The sequence below is a fragment of the Glycine soja genome, chromosome 20 (assembly GCF_004193775.1).
Source record: "Glycine soja cultivar W05 chromosome 20, ASM419377v2, whole genome shotgun sequence".
NCBI classification, from domain to species: domain Eukaryota; kingdom Viridiplantae; phylum Streptophyta; class Magnoliopsida; order Fabales; family Fabaceae; genus Glycine; species Glycine soja.
In genome coordinates this window covers 27,070,555-27,095,680 of record NC_041021.1, presented here as the reverse complement: position 1 = coordinate 27,095,680, position 25,126 = coordinate 27,070,555, and the positions used below count along the sequence as shown (strand labels likewise).

General features: G+C 33.7%; 1 protein-coding gene and 1 long non-coding RNA gene across 2 annotated transcripts; one reads left to right on the top strand and one right to left on the bottom strand.

Annotated features, from left to right (window-relative positions):
- Positions 1-6,839: 6,839 nt before the first annotated feature.
- LOC114402258 lies at positions 6,840-8,280 on the top strand. The gene is made up of 2 exons (XR_003664402.1): positions 6,840-7,046; positions 8,113-8,280. It is a non-coding gene; the product is annotated as an uncharacterized LOC114402258 (long non-coding RNA).
- Positions 8,281-15,485: 7,205 nt separating this feature from the next.
- LOC114403242 (ethylene-responsive transcription factor ERF105-like) lies at positions 15,486-16,895 on the bottom strand. Its single transcript, XM_028366067.1, has one exon. The coding sequence runs from the start codon at positions 16,681-16,683 to the stop codon at positions 15,880-15,882; it is 804 nt and encodes a 267-aa protein (XP_028221868.1). The 5' UTR covers positions 16,684-16,895; the 3' UTR covers positions 15,486-15,879.
- Between the last annotated feature and the right edge of the window lie 8,231 nt (positions 16,896-25,126).

Sequence of the window (25,126 nt, the reverse complement as noted above, 5' to 3'; positions counted from 1 at the left end):
ACAAAACGAGCGCCGCTCTAAAGGGCTCTGTTTCAACTGTGATGAGAAGTTTCATGTTGGACATCGTTTTACAAAGAAACAATTTCTGATTATGCTCATGGACGACATCGATGAAGTGGTGGGCTCTCCGACAAGTGATACTGAGCATCAGATGGTGGAATCATGTCCCTTGCTGTCACCAGCACCCATGTCACCGTCGTCCTCTCCGGATTCATCCTTTCCGGCCGCCGCCGAGCATTTTCAACTGTCTCAAGCAGCACTGGTGGGACCTCCATCACCACGCACTCTTCGCGTTCAAGGACGTGTCGGTGAACTTGAAGTTACAGTCCTAATTGATTCGGGCAGCTCGCACAACATTATGCAGCCCAGAGTAGCGGAATTCCTCGGTTTGCCTATGGTAGCTATCAAGCCATTCTCAGTTGTGGTGGGTAACGGCGATTCGATCACTTGTAGCGGATTCTGTGCTGATGTGCTAGTGAACCTCGCTAAGCAAATGTTTCACATACCTTTCTTCATCATACCAATTCATGGCGCAGATTTGGTTTTGGGGGTGCAGTGGCTGCAAACTCTTGGCTCCTTTCTGTCCGATTACACCATTCCATCCATCCAGTTCACTTATAACAACACCCCTATCACCCTCACCGGTAACACTTCCACTCAACCATCCTTGGCCACATTCTCCCAGTACTGCCGCTTTGTGTTTACTGATGCCATTTCCTCCGCCCACACCATATCTTTTTCCCAAATTGACTCACCTCCCATTAAAATTCCCCCACATCCAGAAATTGCCCCCATCCTCACTAAATTTGCATCAGTTTTCTCTAGTCCTCAAGGCTTACCCCCCAACAGACCACTCAACCACCATATACACCTCCTACCCCAAGCCAAACCAGTCAACGTTCGACCATATCGGTACCCTCAATTCCAAAAGGAAATCATGACTTCGATGATCCGAGATATGCTGGCAGAAGGGGTTATACGCCCTAGCACTAGCCTTTTTTCATCACCGGTTTTGTTGGTACGCAAAAAGGATGGAACATGGCGTTTTTGTGTTAATTACCGCGCCCTTAACAACATCACGGTGAAAGATCGTTTTCCTATTCCCACCATTGACGAGCTCTTGGATGAACTCTATGGAGCCAAGATTTTCTCCAAGCTTGATTTACGTTCTGGATATCACCAGATTAGAGTGGCACCGGAGGACTGTTTCAAGACTGCTTTCCGCACTGTTGATGGGCATTTTGAGTTCCTAGTGATGCCATTTGGGTTATCCAATGCACCTTCAACATTCCAGGCGACGATGAATGAGGTTTTTCGCGCATTTTTGTGAAAATTCGTGCTAGTATTTTTTGACGACATCTTGATCTACAGTCCATCATGGGACACTCATATTCAGCACCTACAGCAGGTTTTAGAGCTATTAGACCAACATCAATTGTTTGCGAAGCTTTCCAAGTGCGAGTCTGCTGTGCCTACTGTTGCATATTTAGGCCATATTATCTCTCAGGAGGGAGTAGCTGCTGACCCAGAGAAGCTGAAGGTGGTTCAGTCTTGGCCCCCTCCTCACAACCTCACTGCCCTTCGCGGATTTTTGGGTTTAACCGGGTTCTATCGTCGCTTCGTCCGCCATTATGCCTCGATAGCTGAACCATTAACTTCCTTGCTCAAAACTAATGCTTTCTGCTGGAATGAGCGTGCGCTAGAAGCTTTTCAAGCTCTTAAGACGGCTATGACTACCTTGCCGGTTTTGGGAATTCCGAACTTTGATCAAACATTTGAGGTTACTACCGACGCGTCAAATTCTGCTGTTGGAGCAGTTTTATCTCAGCAATCCCATCCCATTGCTTTTTTCAGTCGCAAGTTATGTCCCAAAATGCGGGCTGCATCTGCTTATGAGAGGGAAATGTTTGCTGTTGCGGCTGCAGTCAAAAAGTGGCGACATTATCTCTTGGGAAGGCATTTTTTCATTTATACGGATCATCGCAGTTTAAAGGAATTGATAACGCAGACGATTCAGACGCCGGCACAACATAGGTGGTTAACTAAGCTATTGGGTTTTGACTATGAGATTGTATACACCCCGGGAAAGACCAACTTGGTCGCAGATGTGCCGTCCTTGACTTACATTCAGGCAGTTTCTGAAGCTCAACCTTTGATGTTAGAGCAACTCCGGATTTTTTATGCTTCTGATCCGGTTGGTCAACAGCTCACTCGCAAGTTTACATCTCTGAAGCCAGATTCACCTTTTAAGCTTCATCAGGGTCTGTGGTTCTACAAAGGGCGTTTGTTCATCCCAAGCGAAACTCAATTCAGAACGCAACTCTTGCAGGAGTTTCACACCAGCCCAGTGGGAGGTCATTCCGGTGTGAAGGGGACCTTAGCTCGTTTAACCGCTGCCTTCTCATGGCCCAACATGGCGAAAGATGTTAAAAGATGGGTGCAGGAGTGTTCCATATGCCAACAACAAAAGTACTCCACCCATCGACCTTATGGCTTGTTGAATCCGCTGCCTATCCCTTCTCAAGTTTGGGAGGATATTGCCATGGACTTCATTACTAAGCTTCCTCCTTCACATGGGAAGTCTACTATCTGGGTGGTAATAGACCGGTTGACTAAGTATGCTCACTTTATTGCTCTCCCCGCTCACTATTCAGCAGTTTCCTTAGCTCCGGTGTTCATGTCTGAGATCTATCGACTCCATGGAATGCCCAAGACTATTGTGAGCGACCGAGACCGGGTTTTTGTCAGCCGTTTTTGGCAGGAATTGTTCAAGCTCAATGGAACTACACTATGTTTCTCTAGTGCGTATCATCCACAGTCCGATGGACAAACAGAAGTGACCAACAGAATTTTACAAACTTTCCTTCGCTGTTTTGTGAGTGATACTCCCAAACTGTGGGTTTCCATGCTTCCTTTGGCTGAACATTGGTATAATTCCTCCTATCAATCTGCTATCAAGATGACACCATTTGAGGCTCTTTATGGAAGACCACCTCCCAACATGCGCTCCTATGTCTCAGGGTCCACTGCGGTTGCCACACTAGATGAAACACTAGCCCAACGCCATCAGATGTTAGCTGTGATCAAACTTAACCTGCAAAAGGCCCAGTCCCGAATGCGATCACACACCAACAATGGCAGGATGGACAAAGAATTCGAAGTAGGCACTTGGGTATGGCTGCGTTTGCAACCTTATAGGCAGAATAGTGTGCGTGGTGCCCGCTACTCCAAGTTCACCAAACGTTTCTTTGGTCCTTATCAAATTGTCAAACGTATTGGTACTGTTGCTTATGAACTCTTGCTGCCTCCTGAAGCCCGTATTCACCCCGTTTTCCATGTTTCAAAACTCAAGCAGTTTTTTGGGCAGCCACCGTCGCAAGTACCTCTGTTGGATGACGCTGTTACAGGGACCTTGGTTCCATTACAACCAACACAAATTCTGGACACTCGCAAATTGCAGACAGTTAAGGGCACGATCAGGCAGGTTCTAGTGCGTTGGGAAGGCCTCTCACCAGCTGAGGACACTTGGGAAAACTGGAAGGAATTGCTAAAATCTTATCCTCACTGCAACCTTGAGGACAAGGTCGAATTTGATGGGGAAGGCAGTGATACGGAGGTGCTGATAGAAACTAATGTTGGGCCTGATCAAGTGACAAGAAGCAAAAGCCCAAGACCACAAAGGAAGAGGAAAGCACCATCTTGGGCACGTGATTATGTGGGAATCACAACAACTTTAGAGTAATGAAATATCTGCTGTAATCCTTGGCTTCTAGCTAGTTTGTTACCATCTTTTATGGATCAGGGCACATGCGTCAATTGATCCCATAGGCTAGGACAATAGAGGACTCTTTATATTCCTAGGTTGTAATAATGACAGCAGCAGAAAAATTAATAAACTTATCCTTTCTCTCTTATTTTCTGGAGCTGATACTGCTCGAAGGTATCTTTTCTCTCTACCCTAGCCTATCATAGTGCTTATAAAAGACAGATTTATATGCCTAATGGGTGTACCTTAATTGATAACATGCTGAATTTATGGGAAAAGATGTGAATTCAACCTCACAAAATACATTTTTAGGGATGAACGAGAAATTTTAAGTGTAACTAAATCTCATACCAATAATTAGTCTCATAACATGTTCAAAGGATCAAAACTTGTGAAAATATCTCTTGGGATCTCACCGGAAAGTCAAAGATCCTAATTACCATAATTAAAAAAAAAACAAGTTTACTTAAATTAGATCTTTTTTACTTTAGTCTTGTTGATTATCTTATTCTGTTGACAAGATAGTTTTAATTATAAGTATCTTTCTTCAGATGTTTTTAGATGTTTTTGAAGAAGAAACTTTTCTTCTAAAGCTTTTCTTGTTTTCTTAGTGAGTTCCTGGTTAATGTCACTAAAATCTTGTTAGTTTTGTTACCCCAATTTATATAGGGAAAAACTTGTTAAATTTTATGGGACTTGTGCATTGCACGGATAAGTTCTTGATGACAATGTGAATTCAGACGTATCAGACTTAGTTTGTTCGTGATAATTAATATTGGTTTGTAGATTGTAGTTTGTAAATAATTAGTTCTTGATTCATGAATGACCGATATTTTGAACGCGAAGGACAACCTATGTAACCCAAGAGGATGGTCATAAGCGAAGTTAGCAAAAACAGCTGTTAAACTCAAGTTGTGAGTAAAGCCAGTCACCAAGTAGACGAAAAAAGTTGTTGAGCCCAAATTATGAGTAAACCCAATCACCTAGTAACTAGCATCGATTTAGCCTCTTGGACCTCTAGATGTCCAAGTGATTGGCTAGGAGGTAATTAATATATCTACACTTTTGATTTAAACAAAGAAAGACAGATTATATATAGTGCAAGCAGGAATGGACAGGGAGACGAGTTTTGTTATTCATCATACTTGTATTCAATTTGAGTAGGTTATTTTTGGTATAAAAAAATGCATGTGGTCTCTAAAAATATAGAGTGCAAGCTGAAATGTCTTATATGTTAGGAAATGGGAGAATTTATAATAAAATGATTTGAGAAATATTAGAAATACACTTTTTAAGATATTTCTTTAAACACACTTTTATTGATCAAAAGTTTATTGAAAATTATAAAATTGATGTAGGTTTCACATCATATTTAATGAATCTTTTTTTAGTTTTGTAGTTTTTAATAAATTTTAACTAATAACAAAATAGTAATACTTTAAAAAATGTGTTAGAGGTGTCTTTTTGCCTTCCTCGAACAATTTAATAGGGAAATGGATTCAAACATTCAGTGACTTTGAGGAGGAAAAATTACCATGACTTTTTCTTATTTTTAGGAATTGCGACTTATTTAAGTTTATTTCTACTTATATAAATCATTATTTAAGTTATTGTTCACTTATATATGGCTCCGTTCCTTTTTTAAGTGTCTTTTATATGTTTAGCTAAAATATAATTTGAGGTTTGTTAAATTGAAATAGGAGCCCTGCTTCTTTTCTTCCCCACTAAATGGATCAAACACAACCTGGTTTTATAGAAGGCTGATTGTACTTGTATTCCCTCATATTAAACCTGATGCGATTTTCAACAAATTTTACACCATTTAGATCTATTTCAACGCTTGGTTCTTCATCCATGTGACTCTTTTAGGATTAAATTGGCTAATTTTGATGAATAAGAAGAGAATGGAGAAGACTACAGTCCGTAACGAAATTATGAAAGAAACATGTAATGTGTTTTATTTAATAAGTTATAAGAATAATTTAAATTTACATATTTGTAATTCTTATCGATGAAAATAATATATATATATATATATATATATATATATATATATATAAGCATAAATATAATTTTTTTTCTTTTATAAGCAAATTTTGACTACTTTTATTTCATTTAATGAGATTATGCTTATAATATCTTTCATTTAATAGAGACTTTATGTTTAATATCAACTTTTAATGAAGGATAATTTTAAAAATTATTTATTTTTAATTAGAAATGACATAATATAATAAAGTTGATAATTTTTTAAATAAATGTGAAATTATTTTATTGTGCTTATAAAAGTGAACAGAGGAAGTAATTCATAGTGTCATGTTATAAAATAAAAAATGTAAATAAAATATTAATATAAAATAAATCCTTGATAGACCTATCTAAAAAATTTAATATAAAATAAGTATTTAGCGGTAGAAACAGACTAGCTAGGCTTAAGTATGTTTGGATTCAAAATTACGTACAAAAGTTCAACTTGATTTGTTTCTTGTTATAGGATAATTTTTAAGACATGATTTATCCAGTTTAAAAGTCTAGTCTATTATAAATGATTTTACATAAAAACAAATGAAAATACATTTTACATAATCATAATTAATGTTGAATTACAACTGCGACAAGGAGAAACTGCAGAACTAGGAGACAATTGTATAGTTTTCGCAATTAATATTAATAAAACGTAGCAAATGTGACAACCTTGACTTGAGGTCATGGTGATTAATATAGGGAAATACTGGGAAACATCAAAGAAGGGCCAAAGCATGATGGACATGCAAGTGGGTTTCCATGATGTCCTCTGCATGTATTGGAAAAATCAATCGATTCATTGTGCCTGGTTGTTTTCAGACAATGACCCAGACGTTAAGGTGATAGAAAAATGAAAGACAAATATTAATTAATATTCTCATTAAGAAACTAATTAAAAGAAAAAAAAATTATTGAAAGCATAAAATTATGTTATTTATAATTTTTTTTTAGATTTTTTTATGATTTTTATATTAAATATTTTTTTCTTTCAATATTTTAAGCAATGTCTAGAGAAACCGACTGACAAGACCCAAAATGAAATAGCTAATGGGACATAAATTTGTTGGTCCCCTAATCGCTCGTTGATTTGATTTGCGTCTTGGTCTTCAGTTCATTCAACTCGTTTTCGTGATTTGGCAAAGGTTGTACGCATGAAGTAAATAGGAATCGGATCAGAAGGCACCTCAATAAATTAAGGGGTGGTTCGATTGCTATGCAGAGGAGATGAATTGAAGAAAAAATTCTACTATTTGGTGTATGTTGATCCCAAACCTCTTTCTTTCTACTTTAATTTCGATATTTATTCTTTATTTCTTTCATTTTCACTCTCTTTCAATCAATGAAACCCACCCTTAAGAATCAAATTCATGTAACGAGTTTGGATTATCTCTGGTGACATTTATTGGATGAGAGTTTAGTCATTAAAATTCTTTTATAAAAAAATATTGCTATAAATTAATGTTTGAAACTTATGATAGATAAGATGAATTTAATATGGATACTCTCATGTTAGTAATTTTCAATGGATGGATTCAAATAAATAACGATGACGCAACTTCAAAACATCAATTCTAGATTGAGACAAATGTATCATTGATTCAAGTGAAAGAATAACCTAATTTATTGTATTTTACGCTACGTTATATTATCCTTAGAGCAAAATGGTAGAAACTGGTGGTTGTTTTAACTGTGAAACTATTTAATGCTTGTACTTCCAGGGATTGATTATTTAATTAGGTAGTGTTTGGTGATATTTTAGGAGTTTAAAAAGGGCACTAAATTTCGAGTTAAAAAGAAGAATTTTGCTTCTTGTTGATAGATCAGTTGGTAAGAGTTAGGCACATACAAATACAAGATTTTATACTGGATGTAATGTTTGCTATCGTCTAAACCAGGAGTATTAGTTTGTTATAGGTATTTTTTTTAGTTTGACTTTGTTTCATATAAGTTTAAAAAAAGAGCAAATCAAATCAAACTTAAATGTTGATTTAGTCTATTTCTATTTTCACGCCTCTACACGTTGTTTGATTTTCTTACCTATTCTTGAAGTTGTTGATTCATAATATTCATAAAATCAAAATGTTATTTGGAAACACACTTTTAGAAATTAAAGATATATATATCAAACAATTTATAATTATTTTCACACCTTACTTAATTAACCGTGCTCGATCCCTTTGATAAACACGTCATTATTTGTTATTGGCGTTTTAGATATCTGTATTTATCATCTGAGGCATATTATGTATGTCTTTCATTCTACGTGTTCTAAAAAGGTCTAGATGCATTATTTAGAAGGCAATAAGAATTTTGACATGCAGGTGTAGATGGAGTTGCTGTCACGTTTTAAATTCCAAAGCAGTCATTGCTGCAAAACGACACAAGCGGCTGCGATAGCTAATGTCATTGGAGGTTAATTGCAATATATAATGGCAATTGTAAGCCGTGAATTGTTGTGATAAGGAAGAATGGAAATAATGTCTGATTTAGGTTTTTTTTTTATTCATTTGTCTTTAAAATATGTAGGACTGGCGAATTTAGGATCATAACTCGGGAGACCATTTATTTTTTTAAAAAATAATTAATAATTAATAATTAATATATGTATCTCATGTGATGCACCTGACAAATTTTGTGTGGGGTAATATTTTTTATTATTTTAACAAATTAAATTTTCTATTAGAAAATTTAATTTGTTAAAATAATAAAAAATATTACCCCACACAAAATTAATAGAAAATTTAATTTGTTAAAATAATAAAAAATATTACCCCACACAAAATTTGTCTGTGCATTAAAAATAAAAAGAATAATAATCAATAAATATATTTTTATAAAAATTAATTTGACATTACAACATATTTATTTTTGTCTCTTGTGTTTAAGTAACATCTAAGTACAATTGTTCACTTACGTTTTTGAATCTCCTCTTCATCAAATTTGGTTCTTCACAACAACAATGATTTATTTGGAAGTAAAGAGAAAATAAAAAATATAAATAAAAGAAGTAAATCAAAATAAATATATATAATTTTATAATGATAAACAGGGTCGTGGAATCAATTAGATCATTGAGGCATTTGCCTTAGGCCCCAAAAAAATTTTTTTTTAGGCCTTTTAATTTTTTTTATTACTAATTATTAACAAATTTTAACTAATCAAAATAAAATAATTTAGAATCTTTCTCTTCCCTAAAAATTAGTCAATCAATATCATCTTTTTAAAACTTAACCAATATCACAATTAATTTCATTTAAAATATTTTATTTATCCTAAAAAAGTAAATCCCTAATAATTTTTCTTTAATCCATCCCAATTCCCTAACTAACTAATGTATCTCACTCTCGAGACTTCATTCTTCAGGGTTTGTCATCTCTTCATCTTCTGTTCATTGTCTATTGATCAAACTTTATCTCAGTGGCTCAATCTCTCTAGATTTGACATCGTCTGATTCTGAACACCTATAAATCGCATACATCCCGGCGTCCGTGTACGGAGCGTTTCATCTCCATCCCGATGGATTGGTGGAACGATTCATTTCACGAGCATGACTCTGGGCACGCAGCAATACAACACGTATCACGTAGCACCCTTGCGCCTGACACAACTTCTAAACAACAAAATCTCTGTCTATTTCCAATTTCAGGTTCTATCGTTCTGTTCATCGATCATCATTTTCTATATTTATTTTTGAGTTTAGTTTATTTAGATTTCTTTACTATTTAGTTAATTTTTTTTATTTTGATTATTTACTAAAGAAAATGTAAAATTATAGGGAAAACGAGTTTGCATTGGATTTAGAATCCACATAAAAAATGGCTATCGAAATGGATATAGAGCCAAAATTTCGTGAAAAACGTAAAATTCACATAAAACCTCATTTTGATGAAAATATTAGTAATGAGATCACACATTCACCTGAAGAATATTTTCGTATTGAGTATTTTTTATACATATTAGATCAATCAATTAATTCCACTGAGACACGATTTGAACAATTTTTATAATATGAGACTGTTTTTTGTTTTTATTTGATTCCAAAAAAAATTAAAGCTTTAGATGAAGATGAATTGAAAAAATATTGTATTAATCTTGAAAAGTTTGTAAGGTTTAATGAATACTCTGATATTGTTGGTCTTGATTTATTTTCAGAATTGAAAGTACTAAGAGAAGTTTTAAGAGAAGAAATTAGCACACCAATAGAAGTATTAAGTTATATTAAAACTTTAGATTCTTTTCCAAATGTTTACATTGTATATAGAATTTTATTGACAATCCTTGTAACAGTATGAAAGAAGTTTTTCAAAATTAAAATTGCTTAAATCATATCTAAAATCAACAATGTTACAAGATAGATTGAATGAGTGAGCTATTTTATCTATTGAAAGTGAAGTGTTAGAATTATTTGATTATGAAACTCTGATAAATGATTTTGCAGCTAAAAAAGCTAGAAGATTAATATAAAAATTGATATTCTATATAATATACTAAGTCTCTTTAAAATTCTTGTAAAAAAAAAGACCCCTTTAACATTTTCGCCTTAGGTCCCAAAATGTCTGTACACGGTCCTAATGATAAAATATAATTTGGTCTTTTTTTATTTAGTTCCTTGAATTTAAAAGTTTCACTTTTGATTGTATATAATGTCTTTATAAGATCAAATTGATCCTTCCATCAACTTTTCACATTAACCACTTGAGTTTTAGGTAGTGTGGTATCTTTCATAATTTGGCGTGTATTATCAGATTGATCAAATTAGTATGATAAATTAAACAAAAGACAATTTTGATCTAACACTTTAATGGATCAAGGTGAAATCTTTTAAATTTAAGGGACCAAATTAAAATAAAAAAATATAGATAAAAAACCAAAATTTTATTTTAACTTTTTATATTCTTTAACTTGTGGAATGATTAAGTTGGTTAAGAGATAAAAAATAAGTATAATTACAATATATTAATGTTTAATGACTTTTATATATTTTTAAACAATAATAAGTAAAAGAGTGAACAAATAAATTCATTATTTATTTAATATTTCATCATATAGATTTTATTTATTCTATACTCTCAATATAAACGGATTCCATAAGAAAGGTAACAACTTAATGGGCGGTTTTTGTAGTGCAGGGAATTTATTTTGTGCATTTATCACTTATTTAAAAAAGCTTTTCCATAATAGAATTAAAAGCCAAATTTAATTTTCAAAATGGAGTTGCGGCAACCGTAATATTTTTTTTTTAAGAACCATGCAGTTCTTACTTTCCTAATTTAATTCCTAAACCTCATCTTCTATAAATAATTATTTTAAATGCAATAGTTTGAAATAATTTGTATACCCTTATTTTGGGTGGAAACCGGCTCCAACAACATTATAAAATATAAAAATAAAGATATTTAAAATTTGAATGTAAATTAGAGATTATAACTTTTTGTGAATAATTTAGAGATTATAATTAAGACCAATAATTTTGATTGAAATAAATTACAATCAGTCGTATATATTTGGTAATATAATTCACTGAATCCCACTAACCAATTAAGCCTCAGTATAATTGAAAAAAAATAGTCTTTTTAAAAATTTTAAATAAGCTGCCTTTATACATAAATACATTTTAATAAAAAATGAAAAATATATAAATGAGAATAAGAAGGATAAACATTTTACAGTTGACTTCAATCAATTGTTTTATATAAATTAGTAAATAAAATTAGGGTTGAGTTGGCTCCACTCTTTTTTGTATTAATGTTTATTATGTTGGGTAGGTCATCCAATACACATTCGACCTTACAAGAGACCAAAGCAATATATCAAATAGGTATTAGGTCAAGATAGTTGAGTATTTATTTGAACGCACACTAGACAATGATCGGATTTACTAGTAATCACGAGATTACACCACCTAATTCTACCTAGAGGATGAATTATCTAAATGGTAATTAATACACACAAACCCAAAGTCTAAGGCCCAATAAAATTGGTATAAAAGGGTAGAACTCCTAAGTAAAAATCATTGTTCATTGAATGCACATTTATTATCTGTATTTACTACTCCAAACTGAACCCTTACTTGAACATTGAAGTATCTTTTGTAGGTAACCCCCTTTCGAATCACACCACTCGAACAAAATGAAGAAGGAAAAAGAATAGCAAGGACCCCTCAGGACAAGGAACAATATTCTGTTATATTGTGACAAGAATATTTTGGCGTCCATCGTGGGACCGTGTAATATAGCCCCCGGCCCCAAGAATTATGACAATTATATGGACTTGAACAAATACAGTAGCAACAGAACAACCTGAGAATCGATAGCGTGAATAAGCACTCGTTGAGAACCAAACCAATTTATTCTCAATGATGAGGAGGTTGCAAGCACAAGTGTTGGATGTGCATCAACACCACGCCGAAGAAATCATGTCCCTTTGGTAGAAGAATGCACAACTATGAGAGGGTAACCGATCTTAGCAATTTGAAAATGAAACACTCGTTAGAGCGGAGGCGAAGTCAACAACCTTTGAGATGCCAAAGGCCACCAATGTTAGTGTTTGGCTGGACACACACACCCAGTTAGTAAACACGTTGGGGAAATAGTTACAACTGCTCAAGAATCCTTTAGTCCCCGACATCATGGAGCTATCCTTCCTTCCAACTAGAAGAACTTGATTATCAAAAAGTATGATGGTACTGGCAACTCGAATGAGCACCTTGATCTTTACATCACTCAAGACAGCCTTACACTTGTGATGATGTTGTTTTATGTTTGCTGTTCCCCACATCCTTGTAGGGTCAAGCCCTTCACTAGTTCACCTGATTATCCCCTAACACCATAGACTCTTTTGATACACTGGCAACTTAGTTCAGAATGCAGTTCCCAACTAGCCAACCTCATCACCTAATGTCGATGGCCTCGATCAACATATGACCAAAAAAAGAAAGAGTCGATTCGGACTTTCATGGAACATTTCAAAAATAAATCTTTGAATATTTGAAACCTAGACCTAGCAGGCACCATGCAACACTTGATAACGATACTTAGGCTGGAACCCTTTATGAACAACTTATGCAAGAAGCTCACTTCTAACATGGATGAGTTGCGACGAAAAGAAGTCAAGCACATGCAAATGGAAGAACAGGTCAAATACATACTTAAGCCTTGGGTTGAAGCTTCTATTTATTTTAGACAAATATTAACTAGTATCTTTAGGGCAGTGGTCAAGGGAACTTAAAGAAAAAAAATATTGGGATGCACAAAATTATCTTATTCACAATTTTTTAAAGTTTTTTTTATTATTTTCACATTAAATATTTTATATTTCAATTTTTTAACTAATACTCTTAGGACACTAAGGATATTGTTTATTTTATTCTTTATAATTCATCATTATCTTTTTGTACGTTGTAAATTTTAAAAGAAGACACAGAAAGCAATTGCCATGCGCAAAATGAATCACGTTACATGGTCCAACAAACAAAGCAACAAGGAGTATACTCTTTCTTATTAAATTCATGTGGGTCTCACTAATTTGAAAATGAGGCTCATAAAAATAATAAATAAGAGTCTTTTGCTAACATTTCTCTTCGTTTACATATACTAGATGGCTATCTTCTAAAATTTGCTGCAAAATTATGGATAGGTACAGGGCTGCTTCTACAGAATGGAATTTAAAGTTTAACATGTTAATTAAATCGTCCCTTTTACCAATAATATGTAGCACTTCATATTCTGAAGTCTTACATGTAGAATTAAAATGATTAACAAACATATATAACTTTCTCTTGTTGCTTGTACTTGAATAATTAGTGTTGGAACTCAGCAGCCTATTTGTTTATGTGGACAAAGAAAGATACCAGTGTGGTTGCTGGTTGGACCAAGATGGCAGATGATGATTTATCTCAATTAAAAATGCTCAAAAGAGACAATATGTGATTATACTCAATTTGTGTGTTCTGCACTGTATTCTTGTTCTCAGATTGTTTATATTTAATAGTATTTAGTGTAGTTACTAAAGATGGTTCCAGAACTGCAAAGTCAAAGAAAAGTAAAATGATTTAGCCTTTTGTTTTATTTTGTCCATTTCTCTAAGTCTTGCTTCTTACTTACCTTTCCTCTGGCCTCATGCATTTGGCCTTCATCCGTGTGTTATAAGCTTTTAGGGATTGTGTTCCTATAGTTCAAGTCAAGTTCATTTTGTCCCTTCTGAGTAGAAGATGCTTGGAGCCTAGCATGATGACTGACTTTGAAATTTCTATTTTTCCAAAATCCTTTAATCTAAGATGTTAGCCTAAATTTTTGTGAACATTTTTCATGTGATGCTGGGGGTTAAATTTCCTTGCATTTTATGTTTAGCTTCATGACTTCATAACATCTTGCAATGTTAAAATTTTGCAAACAAGTAAATTACTATCTTACTGTAAAGGTATCTGGCATGCTTTGCAACTCTGAAACATATGGGTTCTTCTGTTCTGAGTCATACCCGTGCCAAATACTTATCGAGTATAAGTATACATTAGATAAGCCTAGTTAGCTACTTAACAAATTTTTCTCTCACAAAAAGTAGTTCAACAACTTGGGTACGACTCTAATAACTAATAAGAGTCGGTGTGACTTGAGGCACATGGATAAGTACGATGTTAAGCACAAGCTAAATAATTTTATCCCAAAAATGACAGTTTTTTATTTGTTACACGTAAGGTATTCTGTGCTGAGAATTGGAGGATAATTTTTCATATTGAGATTGACCTCTTTTAACAGACTTAGCAACACCACATGCTTAAAGAGTATGGCTATCCATCAACCATATTACACTATATACGTTGGAAAAGTTTTTTTTAGTTAGATGGGGATTTTCCCCTTCTCTCTTAATTTTCTGATTTACTTTCTCTAGTCAATCTAGCCCATTCATCTTTAATCTTTATATGTAGAACAACAGTTTGTGAAAAAAAATTATTATAAAGGACCTGAACGTTGATATCATTTGGCATTACTTTGAAGTGTATAATTCCTTCTTGGATAATTAACTGCAACCTATAATAACAATCAGCATTAACATAGAATTGAACTGGGATGTGGAGACTTGATAGCAGATATCAGACTCTGATTGTTTGTTGTATACTAGTATTAGCATATCTCTGTAGCCTGACTTGGAATCCATTTTTTTTCCTTTTCATGGTATGATCTGAACTACCTAATCTGTAGGACACAAGGAATTTTTTTTTTATTCATGAGAATTGATTACAATAACAAAAAATTTATAATAACTCTTCTTATTAAAGTAACGCAATTACATCGAACAGAAATATATAGAGACATAAAAAAGGATAAACAAGTACCTATTGTGGTCATCTTTCTTCTATCAACTCTGCCAGATACCTTGCAACAATATAATAAACGGGTAATATAATAATATTATTGATGTAAATTCAATTATTTGACCGCCCAAAAATTTTAACTCCGTAGAGTAAACTTGCCCACAGGATTGAATCTCACCAGAATTATTTTGCATATATTTTGACATATTTCTGGACTCATTTTTTTAACCAAAAAATGATCATACCAGACTAATATAGATTACAATTAGATTTGATAAGGATCCAGTTACTACTGAAATAAATCTAAGGGTTTATCTCTTTTTTAAAATTTATTTTATTTTGGGGAAATTCGTTATATTGGTGAAAGGAATAGCGAAGATTAAATCCAATAAATAATGTCACCAGCTATTTTCAACTTTCAATGACGGCAATTCCAATGGACGACATATTTTCTCCAATAAACGAATAAACAAATTTCAATGTTGCTTCAAGTACAGTACATTTCTTGACCAAATGAAACATAACTAAGGGAAGAAGATAAGCATGAGAGCTTTTTTTTTTTTAACAAACAAAAAAATCTTGCTTCATACTATCCTATATTTACATTATACAAACCCATATATCTTCACTTGCAAATTAATCTATTAGTAGATTAATTAGTACTACCATTTTGATTTACGCAAATTACCAACCTAAATCAGAGAGGACAATCACCAGCATCATCTCTCCTTAATTTGGTTACCTCAAACCATCATTGAAATAGCGAAAGTCCACAATCTCAAACAACCATTAGTGGAGATAGTGGTGACAAAGGAGGCACACTAAAGATAGTTCCCATAACATCAGTGTCCCAAAAGCCTTTCCAACATGATGGAGTCAAAGGGCAAACAGCTTTGGGAGAACACTCTTCTTTCTTCACATGCTTATTACTATTATTATTGTTGTTAAACTCACTTTTCTCATAGTTGTTGCTTTTACTCTCTTCCTCTCTTTCCCTCTTCACACCAACCTTGATGCAGCTTGAGACTGATTCCTCTGACTCTCCAATCTCCAAAGGGAAATTCAATATGGCTTTGCTCCCTCTCATCTTGAAAGCAGCTTTGTCATAAGCCTTGGCAGCTTCTATGGCTGTGTCAAAGGTTCCAAGCCACACCCTTGAGCCTTTTCTATTAGGGTCACGGATTTCTGCAGCATACTTGCCCCATGGCCTTCTTCTAACCCCTCTATAGTGCTTGTTCTCTTTGATGTTGTTGGTTTCATCTGAAGAAGAAGTAACTTGATTGTTGTTATACATGGTTGTAGCTATTGTTGTTGTTGTTGTTATTGTTTGTGACATAGTTGTTGTAAGACCTGAGGTTATGGAAGGGATTGTGATGTTTCTCAAGGACGGTTTGCGGTTGCTTAGATTTGATGAGGACCTTGGAGGCTTGGAGAAAGATGTGATTTGAGGCATTTGAAGGTTGGTATGGTTCATTGGTATGTTATTGTTGCTCATATCTGGAAATTGAAATTGAGATGGAACTTCTTGGGGTAGAAGGTAATCAGTGATGCAAATCTCAGATTGTGAGATTGAACTTTGCATTTTTGGTTGTGAAATTGAGGCTTATAAGGTGTTTGAGGTGCAAAGAGTGAAATTGGGTTCAAGACTGTGAATGGTTTTATAATTCAAGGAGAGACAAGGAACTGATCAACTTCTTGGATGGTTGCTAAAGTTAGGAAAGTTGAGAATTTGGAATTGGTTGAGTGGAAAATGGGGAGTGAGGTGCATATAAATATGAAGATATATGTATCAAAGAATTAAAGAAAGTTAAGAAAATTAAAAGAGGTGGGTTTCTATAGGGGATCCAAGATGGTAAGAGGAAGCATCCCTTTGTTACTATCAATAATTGGTGTGAGAAGAAATGTCACGTCTTTATTTTTTGTCGTTTAGGATTTTGTTAATGTCAACTTGACTTGTTGTTTGTGGGGGGCCATTAGCCCATTACTTCACGAAATGACCCTTCGAGGGTACTTCCTTGCCCTTGGTATAAAGTTAGTTTGAATTCAAGTTGAGGGTTTTCGTCTATTTATGCAATTATTATGAGTTATATGTTCTATGTATCTGTGTGCGTGTCAATTGTCCAGAGTTCCTGTTTTGAACTTGCAAAAGAAATAATATAAAAATATATATACACATCATCCTGATAACGATTGTTTTAAAATTATAATTAAAAATATTCAATGTATTTTATTAAATTTGTAAGTTGCTTGTAAGAAAAGAAAATTGTAAATTACTTGCAAGTGTGTTCAATATCATTTTCATAAATTTGGGTTCATATTATGTTTAAAATTACTCTTATTTTTTTTAATTTTTAGTCTTTCAAAATTTTAGATTAAATGTTATTTTGATTATTTATGTTTTTAAATGATTTCATTTTAATCTTCTTTTTTTGTCTAAATGTTACTTTTGATCTTTTATATTTTAATATTTTTTAAATTTTGTTACATGAAATTTTAAAAGTCTTATTTGATCCTTTTTGTTGAAAGGTTAAATGTGTTATGAGACAAATGTGACATATTGGTTAACGCTGGTTAGGAAAATGATGCCTGAACTAATATTATTTTAAATGTTTTCATTTTGATTATTAATGTTTTTAATTTTTTCCATTTTGATACTTTAATTTTTTTTTAAGTTTCATTTAATTTAATGTAACGGAGAACATTCTACCAAAACTGTAATAGAGATTTTGTCTTAGACATTTGTCCAATAACTTCAGAAAGCATTTCCCTAATCAAATAGTGTGGAGGGCTGCCAACAGCTACGGATTTAGGTTCAAGGGTTTGGGCCTAACAATTTTTAAAATTTTAATGTATATAATAATATATAATATATTAGTATTAAAATATTATTTGTATTTTAAAAAATAAAAAATATAAATGTCATTTATTTTTTGATCAAAAATTTTATTCTTCTTTTAAAGTTATTATTGTAAAGATAATGTCATCCTTTCACCGTTTTAGATAAATATTCTATTTTCTTTTATAATTTTATAGAAATAATTATATATCTTTTTTATAAAATATTTAAATATAATTTTTAATAGTATTTTTCTTCTATTATCTATTATTTTAAAGGTTATAAATGATCACATCTGCAAGAATTTCGTTTTCTTTTTATGTTATATTATTTTATTATAAATAATTTGTGAATTAAAGACTATTTATTAACTTCTGTCAATGTTGTAAGCACAATTACAAATTAACATTGTATAATGGATTGACAGTTTCATGTTTGAGACACACTAGCAAGTATTCTCTCTCTCATATTACTTGTTCGTATATTATTATTTTTTTGTGTTTTTCTTCTCGTCTTTATTTTTGGGACATTGGTTGTGATATTTTAGCGTGCTTTCGAGTTCGAGTGCATGAATTCAAACACATCCATACTTAAATCTTGGGAGAAGCAAACGAATATCAAGTTGCACGGTAGATCAACCAAAATTTGATTTTAGTGCATTCTAATTTGATAGATTTTAAGAATATAATTGATAGGCCATTTTCTTTAAAATTTAAAATTAACTAAATATCAATTTTTATTATAAATTGATGATCAATATATATCTATGGCATTTTAATAAATTATTATTATTATTATGTGTGTCACGAAACTGGACCCACTAGGATCAATCCAGCTGTATGCCTGGGTGCCAAAGTCACAAAAGGTAGTGTTATCTATTATAAAGAAGAAATTAGAAATGGATTTGCTTCAACACAACATTGATTTACTTGGTTTCTTTCTGTTTTGGATGTTATAATATATTCTGTTTTAATTTTTTTAGCATGACTTTCTCTAACTTTAAAATGATTTTCACATGAGCAATTGCACATTAGTTATTGAAAACAAATTTAGTAGAATGTCTTAAATTACCTTCATTAGACTATGACATCATATAAGACTAATAGGATCAAAATGTACCATTTTATAAAATTGAAAAGTATAATGAAACCATTTAAAAATGAAACCATATTTTATATGAATAATCAAAATAAAATTATTTAACACAACGTTATTTTATTTCAATTAACATATCATATTATCATCAATCAGAATTAAGAGATAAGTCAACTTTTCTGTTAACATATATAAAACATAAATGATAAAAAAATAACATTTAATCAAAATTTTAAATGTGCATTAAAGTTTTTGTACAGTACCAAAAAAAATCATCAACTGATCGATTTCAATGTAAAGTACAAAATGCCAAGAATTGAAAAAAAAAATCAACAAAATTGAAACTTGAATGTAAGAATATTGAAAATTGATCTAATTTAGTCTAATTTAAAGTAAACTTATATGTACCAATATAATCTTTTTTTGCTGACGGGTCTGGGCAAAAAGCCCCCGAGCCACAATTATATTAATTAAAGCCAACTGAGAACCAATTACATCAGAATCCTCCTTCAAAGAAGGTTCAACAAAAGCTAGAATATGCAAAAAAAAAAAAAAAAAAAAAAACAAGAAAAATGTTTTACACAAACCGCTCAACTATCACTACTTAAAGAAAAAGCATGCTTGGCAAAAAAGTCAGCCAAGGTATTACATTCCCTACGAATATGAACAACAGAACACTGATGGAGATAATTCTGAAGTCTTTCAATTTCTTCCAAAAGGTGATAAAAAGAGTCATCCAAATTCCAACCATTGTTAATAAGGATTACAGCTTACAGACAATCCGATTTCACCACCAGATTTTGGATCCCATGCTTCACTGCCATTCCAAGACCGTGGTACAGAGCCCACAACTCCGCCTCCAGAATAGAACAGAAACGGATTCTTCGAGAGAATCCTTCAATCAAACCACCATAGCCTCGTTGGTAAGCAGCAGCACTGACACTTTTAAAAATAGCACCATCACAGTAGAGAGAAAAGGCATCATTAGCATTACAAATATCTAAGCTATCTTCATTGGTAAGGCCAAGATGCTCTCCAGGGTGCAAAGCTAGGATATTGTTAGAGCTTATCTGAATATCTATAATCATGGCTTTGACACTCGCCACAACTCCATCCACTGAGAACCATTTTTGGTTAAAAATAAAGCCGTTACGTCACCGCCAAATGCATTCCAAAGTAACTCCGAAAATCGTACTCCAATGAGAGTTATCAACCACAAGATTGCTGGATAAATTCTCCCTTAACCAGCTCTCCGTTTCCAACTTAAAAAATCTCGTGGGATTATAGCCACCCAGGAGAATCCAAACCTGTCTCACCCACTTGCAGTCTGATTTTTTTTCCCACATATACAAAAAAAAATTACCAAATTATACTCCCCTCATTATTTACACCAATATACATGATTATTGTTCACACTATAAATGAGTTTGGGAGACTCGAATTTACACTAAGATTTTGAAAAATTTTGTTTTTTTTATGTTGACAATTTAGGTCCCTCAATCTGAATTCTCAACGTGTTTTTTGTTTTTAAATAATTTTTTAAAATATTTTTTTAGAAATATATATAAATAAAGGAAATTAATAAAATTATAGAAAATTATGAATTTAAACAAAATTAGTTAAAAATATTAGAGTGTAAATTAGTTTTAAAGATCTACACTAGTTAAAAGTTGTACAGTTGAATAATATTTTATTAATTTATGAATGATGTGAAATGAAATACATTGATGGTAAAAAAAATTAATTTGTTTGACTTAAACTTTTGGGACAGTGGGGACACCTATTTTTTGAATGACCAACTAGCCTACAAATTAACCGTTTAGGTTGACCTCTTTCTCTCTCATCCATATTTGTTTGTATTCTTGTAGATTTTGGTCGACTTTTTTTGTTTTTCCTCATGGTCGGATTGACACATAATTGTGGTCTTTCATATGGTGAGTAGTAATCATGATGACGCATGTTTGCTAACAGGACTTTATAGACACTTGACACGTAATGCAATGTGTACAATGGACTAACATATTGCAAGTAATCTATATTGATGTGCTTACATGCAGCAATGACATGTGCACATGGCATGTGTATCCTTTAAGGTTTCCCACAATCACATGTTCTTTAATCCAGTCTGACAGTGAATTTCCCCATTTGACACCTCTCTCTCTCATATTCACTATTTCCTCAACTTGAAATTGAAATCTTTGTCGGCCAAACTGTTGAACGTAGTCAGTGTTGGACTTAGTTTCTTCTTTGGTGATGAACTTGGCTGCAATAAGTGTGTAAACTTGTTCAGAGGCGATCATTGCATCAGCCTAAGTCCCACGGTCAACAAAATATTTGTTTAACTTCTCATAGGTGGCTCTAACCAAGGCTATGATTGGAAAATTTTGATTTTTTTTAGCACCGAGTTTAGTGACTCTGCCAAATTAGTGGTTGTGTCCCCATCGTTTTCTCTCATCCATTGTCAAGGTCCATTGCTCCCTTGGTAATTGATCCAACCATGCAGTACCGTGTGGGTTGTCTTCTTGTAACTCTCAGTAGTGGCAAAAGAACTCTAGTTAAGTCATGGCATACCCTATAGTTTGAAAAAAAAATGTAAATCTGAATGTTAATTTAATGTTAAATAATTAAATATTGTGCATTAGAATATAAACAAAATATCTTATCCATACTCAAGACGTTTTTTCTTTCGTCCTCATTTTTGAATTGTTTTTTGTAATTTTGGCCAATGTACTGAATACAAAACACATGTGACGAGTTGTCTGTTGCCCACCCACTGTCAGGTCGTCTGTATGCACTTTTGATTGACTCGTGTCTGTCAAAGATTAAGCATATATCATGTTGTGGTGTCACATGTGTTCTCAATTTTTGCAAAAAAAGTGTCAACCATTTGGTGTCTCACCCTCGACAATGGCAAGTGCCAAAGGAAATATATTGTTAGCGTCATCTTGTGCAACTATAATTAATAGTGTCCTTTTGTATCTTCCATATAGCCATGTTCCATCGATTTGCAAAATGTGTTTACAAAATGCAAATGTATCAATGCATGCCTTAAATGATAAAAAAAGTCAATAGAATATAACCTTGTTTGGGATTGGTTGGTTGGACTCGTCCAGTGCAGGAATAGTTTGTAGGTATTTGTGAAGTATGTTGTATGACTCTTCCCAATTACCATATGCATGCTCGAGGGCCCATTGTTTTGCTAGCCATGCTTTACGATATGTGATGGTGTATCCGAACTCTTGTCTTACGAATGTGATGAATGTAGGAATGATTAGTTGCTCGTTTTCTTCAACCATTGCAAGGATATTTTTGCCTACATGTTTCGAATCCATCTTATTATGATATTGTGAAATGGTTGGCATGACGCATGTGTGAGGCCCTTCTATCATTCTAATTTCCCAAACTTTTAGATTTTTTCTTTCAGACGCTCTAAGTTTCCATTGGCACCCTTCAGCTGGACAACATAAGACTTATGTATCCTTCGCACACCTCTTGGCTTTGAAAGTTACATGGTTCTTAATGTGCCATATTTTTACCGCGTGTTTTAGGTCCTCCAATTGACGGAATCACTGACCAACATACAACTCGACATCGTGCGAGTCAGATTGTTGTTGCTGGTCCAAATAATGCCTATATTCGGGGTTGTCAGCCACTTGGTTGTCACCAACATCAGCGCTATTTGGATATGGAAGATAGATATTTTCAGTTGATTTTGGTTGGAAAAGAAACTGTATGTCATTATCGTCATTGTCATTGATGTTATTATTGTCCGCCAAAATTTCATCTTCGTCGCTGCTAAAGTCACCAACTACTTCATCCAGTAACCCATTTGGAGCATGATAGTCATGTGACATTTCATTGCTTTCAGACTGAGCAACATGGATATCAATAGTTGGGTCGACATTTAGGTGGGAAGGCTCATTTAGTTAGGGAGTCGTCTCACAGTAGTTTGACTATCCACCAAGTAGCTGTGTGTATGAGCTAATGTGGGTATCAAATTTGGTGGGTTCAAAATGAGGGAGGTAATAATCATTTGTGGGTATGTATGGGATTGGTGTGTCAGAAGATGGGTCTTCATGGTAGGTTTGAGTATGGTAGTCAGTGTATGGTGTTTCATGAATTTGTGGTAATTGAACGGTTGTTTCAATATTGGTGGTAGAAAAAGGTTGTTGTTCGTATTGTATGAGCAACTGAAAGCCACTTAAGCATTGATGTCAGTTATAGACATCAAACATGCCATCAATATCCCCATCGTCATTGATGGTAACAACCTGGTAATTGAATATGTCAAACCCAACAGAAATGAGGTATCGATAAATGACTGTGGTTATGGTTTGACCTCGATTTAGGCCCATTTACGTTGGATTTTTGTTTTCAAGGCATTGAAGGTCATGCCTCTCCTCATTGAAATAAGTATATTGTTTCCACCCATAAACTCTGCGACATTGTCACAGTCAGCTACATAGGCGTCGTAGTAGACTACGACATGGACGTTTTCGTTTCTGCTTGCCATGGTGACTGAGAGTAATTTGGTTTGGAAACTAAGAGTGATTTGAAACTTTTGTTGTGAAGTGTTTTCTGTGTGTAAAAGATACGTTTGGAGACTAATTTATAATGTCGTGGCTACGAATAGATCCAACGGTTGTCATCGCACCGACAATTTTAACAGTCAAGATTGCCTCCAAGGTGTCATGAACAGTGCACCGCCAACTGTAGCGATCAAAATTGCATGATCAATGCCGTGAACAGTGCACCAACAATTTTTGCGGTAAAAAATTGGTCTACATTAACGTGAATAGTAATTGAATAGTATTTTGACGCAACGGTGACATGAACAGTGTGGCTGCCAGATTCCTGACGCTTACAGTGACATGAACAATATTCTAACGCGCACGGTGACACTGTAAGATTCCCAACATGAATAGTAAATTGAACAGTGCGTAGTGGCACATGAAAAATTTTCCCCACCTATAAAAACCATCTCAAACGGCTTATTCCATATAGCTTATTACACTCACATGTTATTTTTGAATAACAGCAACTAAATTTTCAGTCGTTTGATTGTGTAAAGGAAGAATGGAGGCAACAACATTGTTATGGAAACAAGATTTTCACCGAGCTTCAAAGATATAAAACATGGTAAGTACCAATTAAATGATATTATAACCTTTTATTGTCATGACAATTATAAAAATGTAACTTTTGTTTTATAGGGACAACCACCAATAATCATTTCTTATTGTCCTTTGATGTCTGTTGCTCATCCTTTAATTGAGTCGTTACTTGCTCATACTGGGTTTGCTAATGTGGCAAAATTATGCTTCTTCAAAATTGATCATCATCTAGTGACTGCATTTTTTTAGCGATGGAGACCAAAGACACACACTTTTCATCTTCCTGTTGAGAATGTACAATTACTCTGGAAGATGTAGCACTATAGCTTGGCATAAAGGTGGACGGTAGGCCAATCACTAGTGCAACCTACTATGATTGGGAGGAAATGTGTGAACAATATTTGGGTGTTGTTTTGTCAAAGGGAGAAGCAATAGTAGGCTTTTCAATTAAGCTTAGGTGGTTGCAAGATAATATGTCGTCGCTTCCCGTGGAACCAAAACAACAGCAGTTAGAAGCACATTGTAGAGGTTACATTTTGCGGCTAATTGATGAGGTTTTAATGCCAGACAAGATAGGAAATCGGGTTCATTTGATGTACTTCACTGTGTTGGCTGATCTCGAATGAGTCAAGCGGTATAGTCGGGGTTCTGCTTGTCTAGCAATGATGTACAGGGAAGTGTGTAGGACCACTGACCCTGATGCCAAAACCATGGGCGACTATGCGTCATTGTTGCAATCTTGTGCATGGAATGCCCTTCATTGCAGCAAGAGTTAATCAAATACCATCATTTTCGTTGGTTACGAGGTAATATGAATCTCAAATTCATTGTTATACAATTAGCATAGTATGTATTAAATTAATAATTTTTCATTTATTAGATGGAGTGGTAGTGGATTAGGCTTTACTGGTACACCACATGGAGATGTCATCGATTATAGAATGAGGTTAGACCACGTGACAATTGAACAAGTAATAAAT

Coding starts and splice junctions, on each gene's coding strand:
- LOC114403242 (XM_028366067.1), bottom strand. CDS start 16,683: ATGCAAAGTTCAATCTCACAATCTGAGATTTGCATCACTGATTACCTT.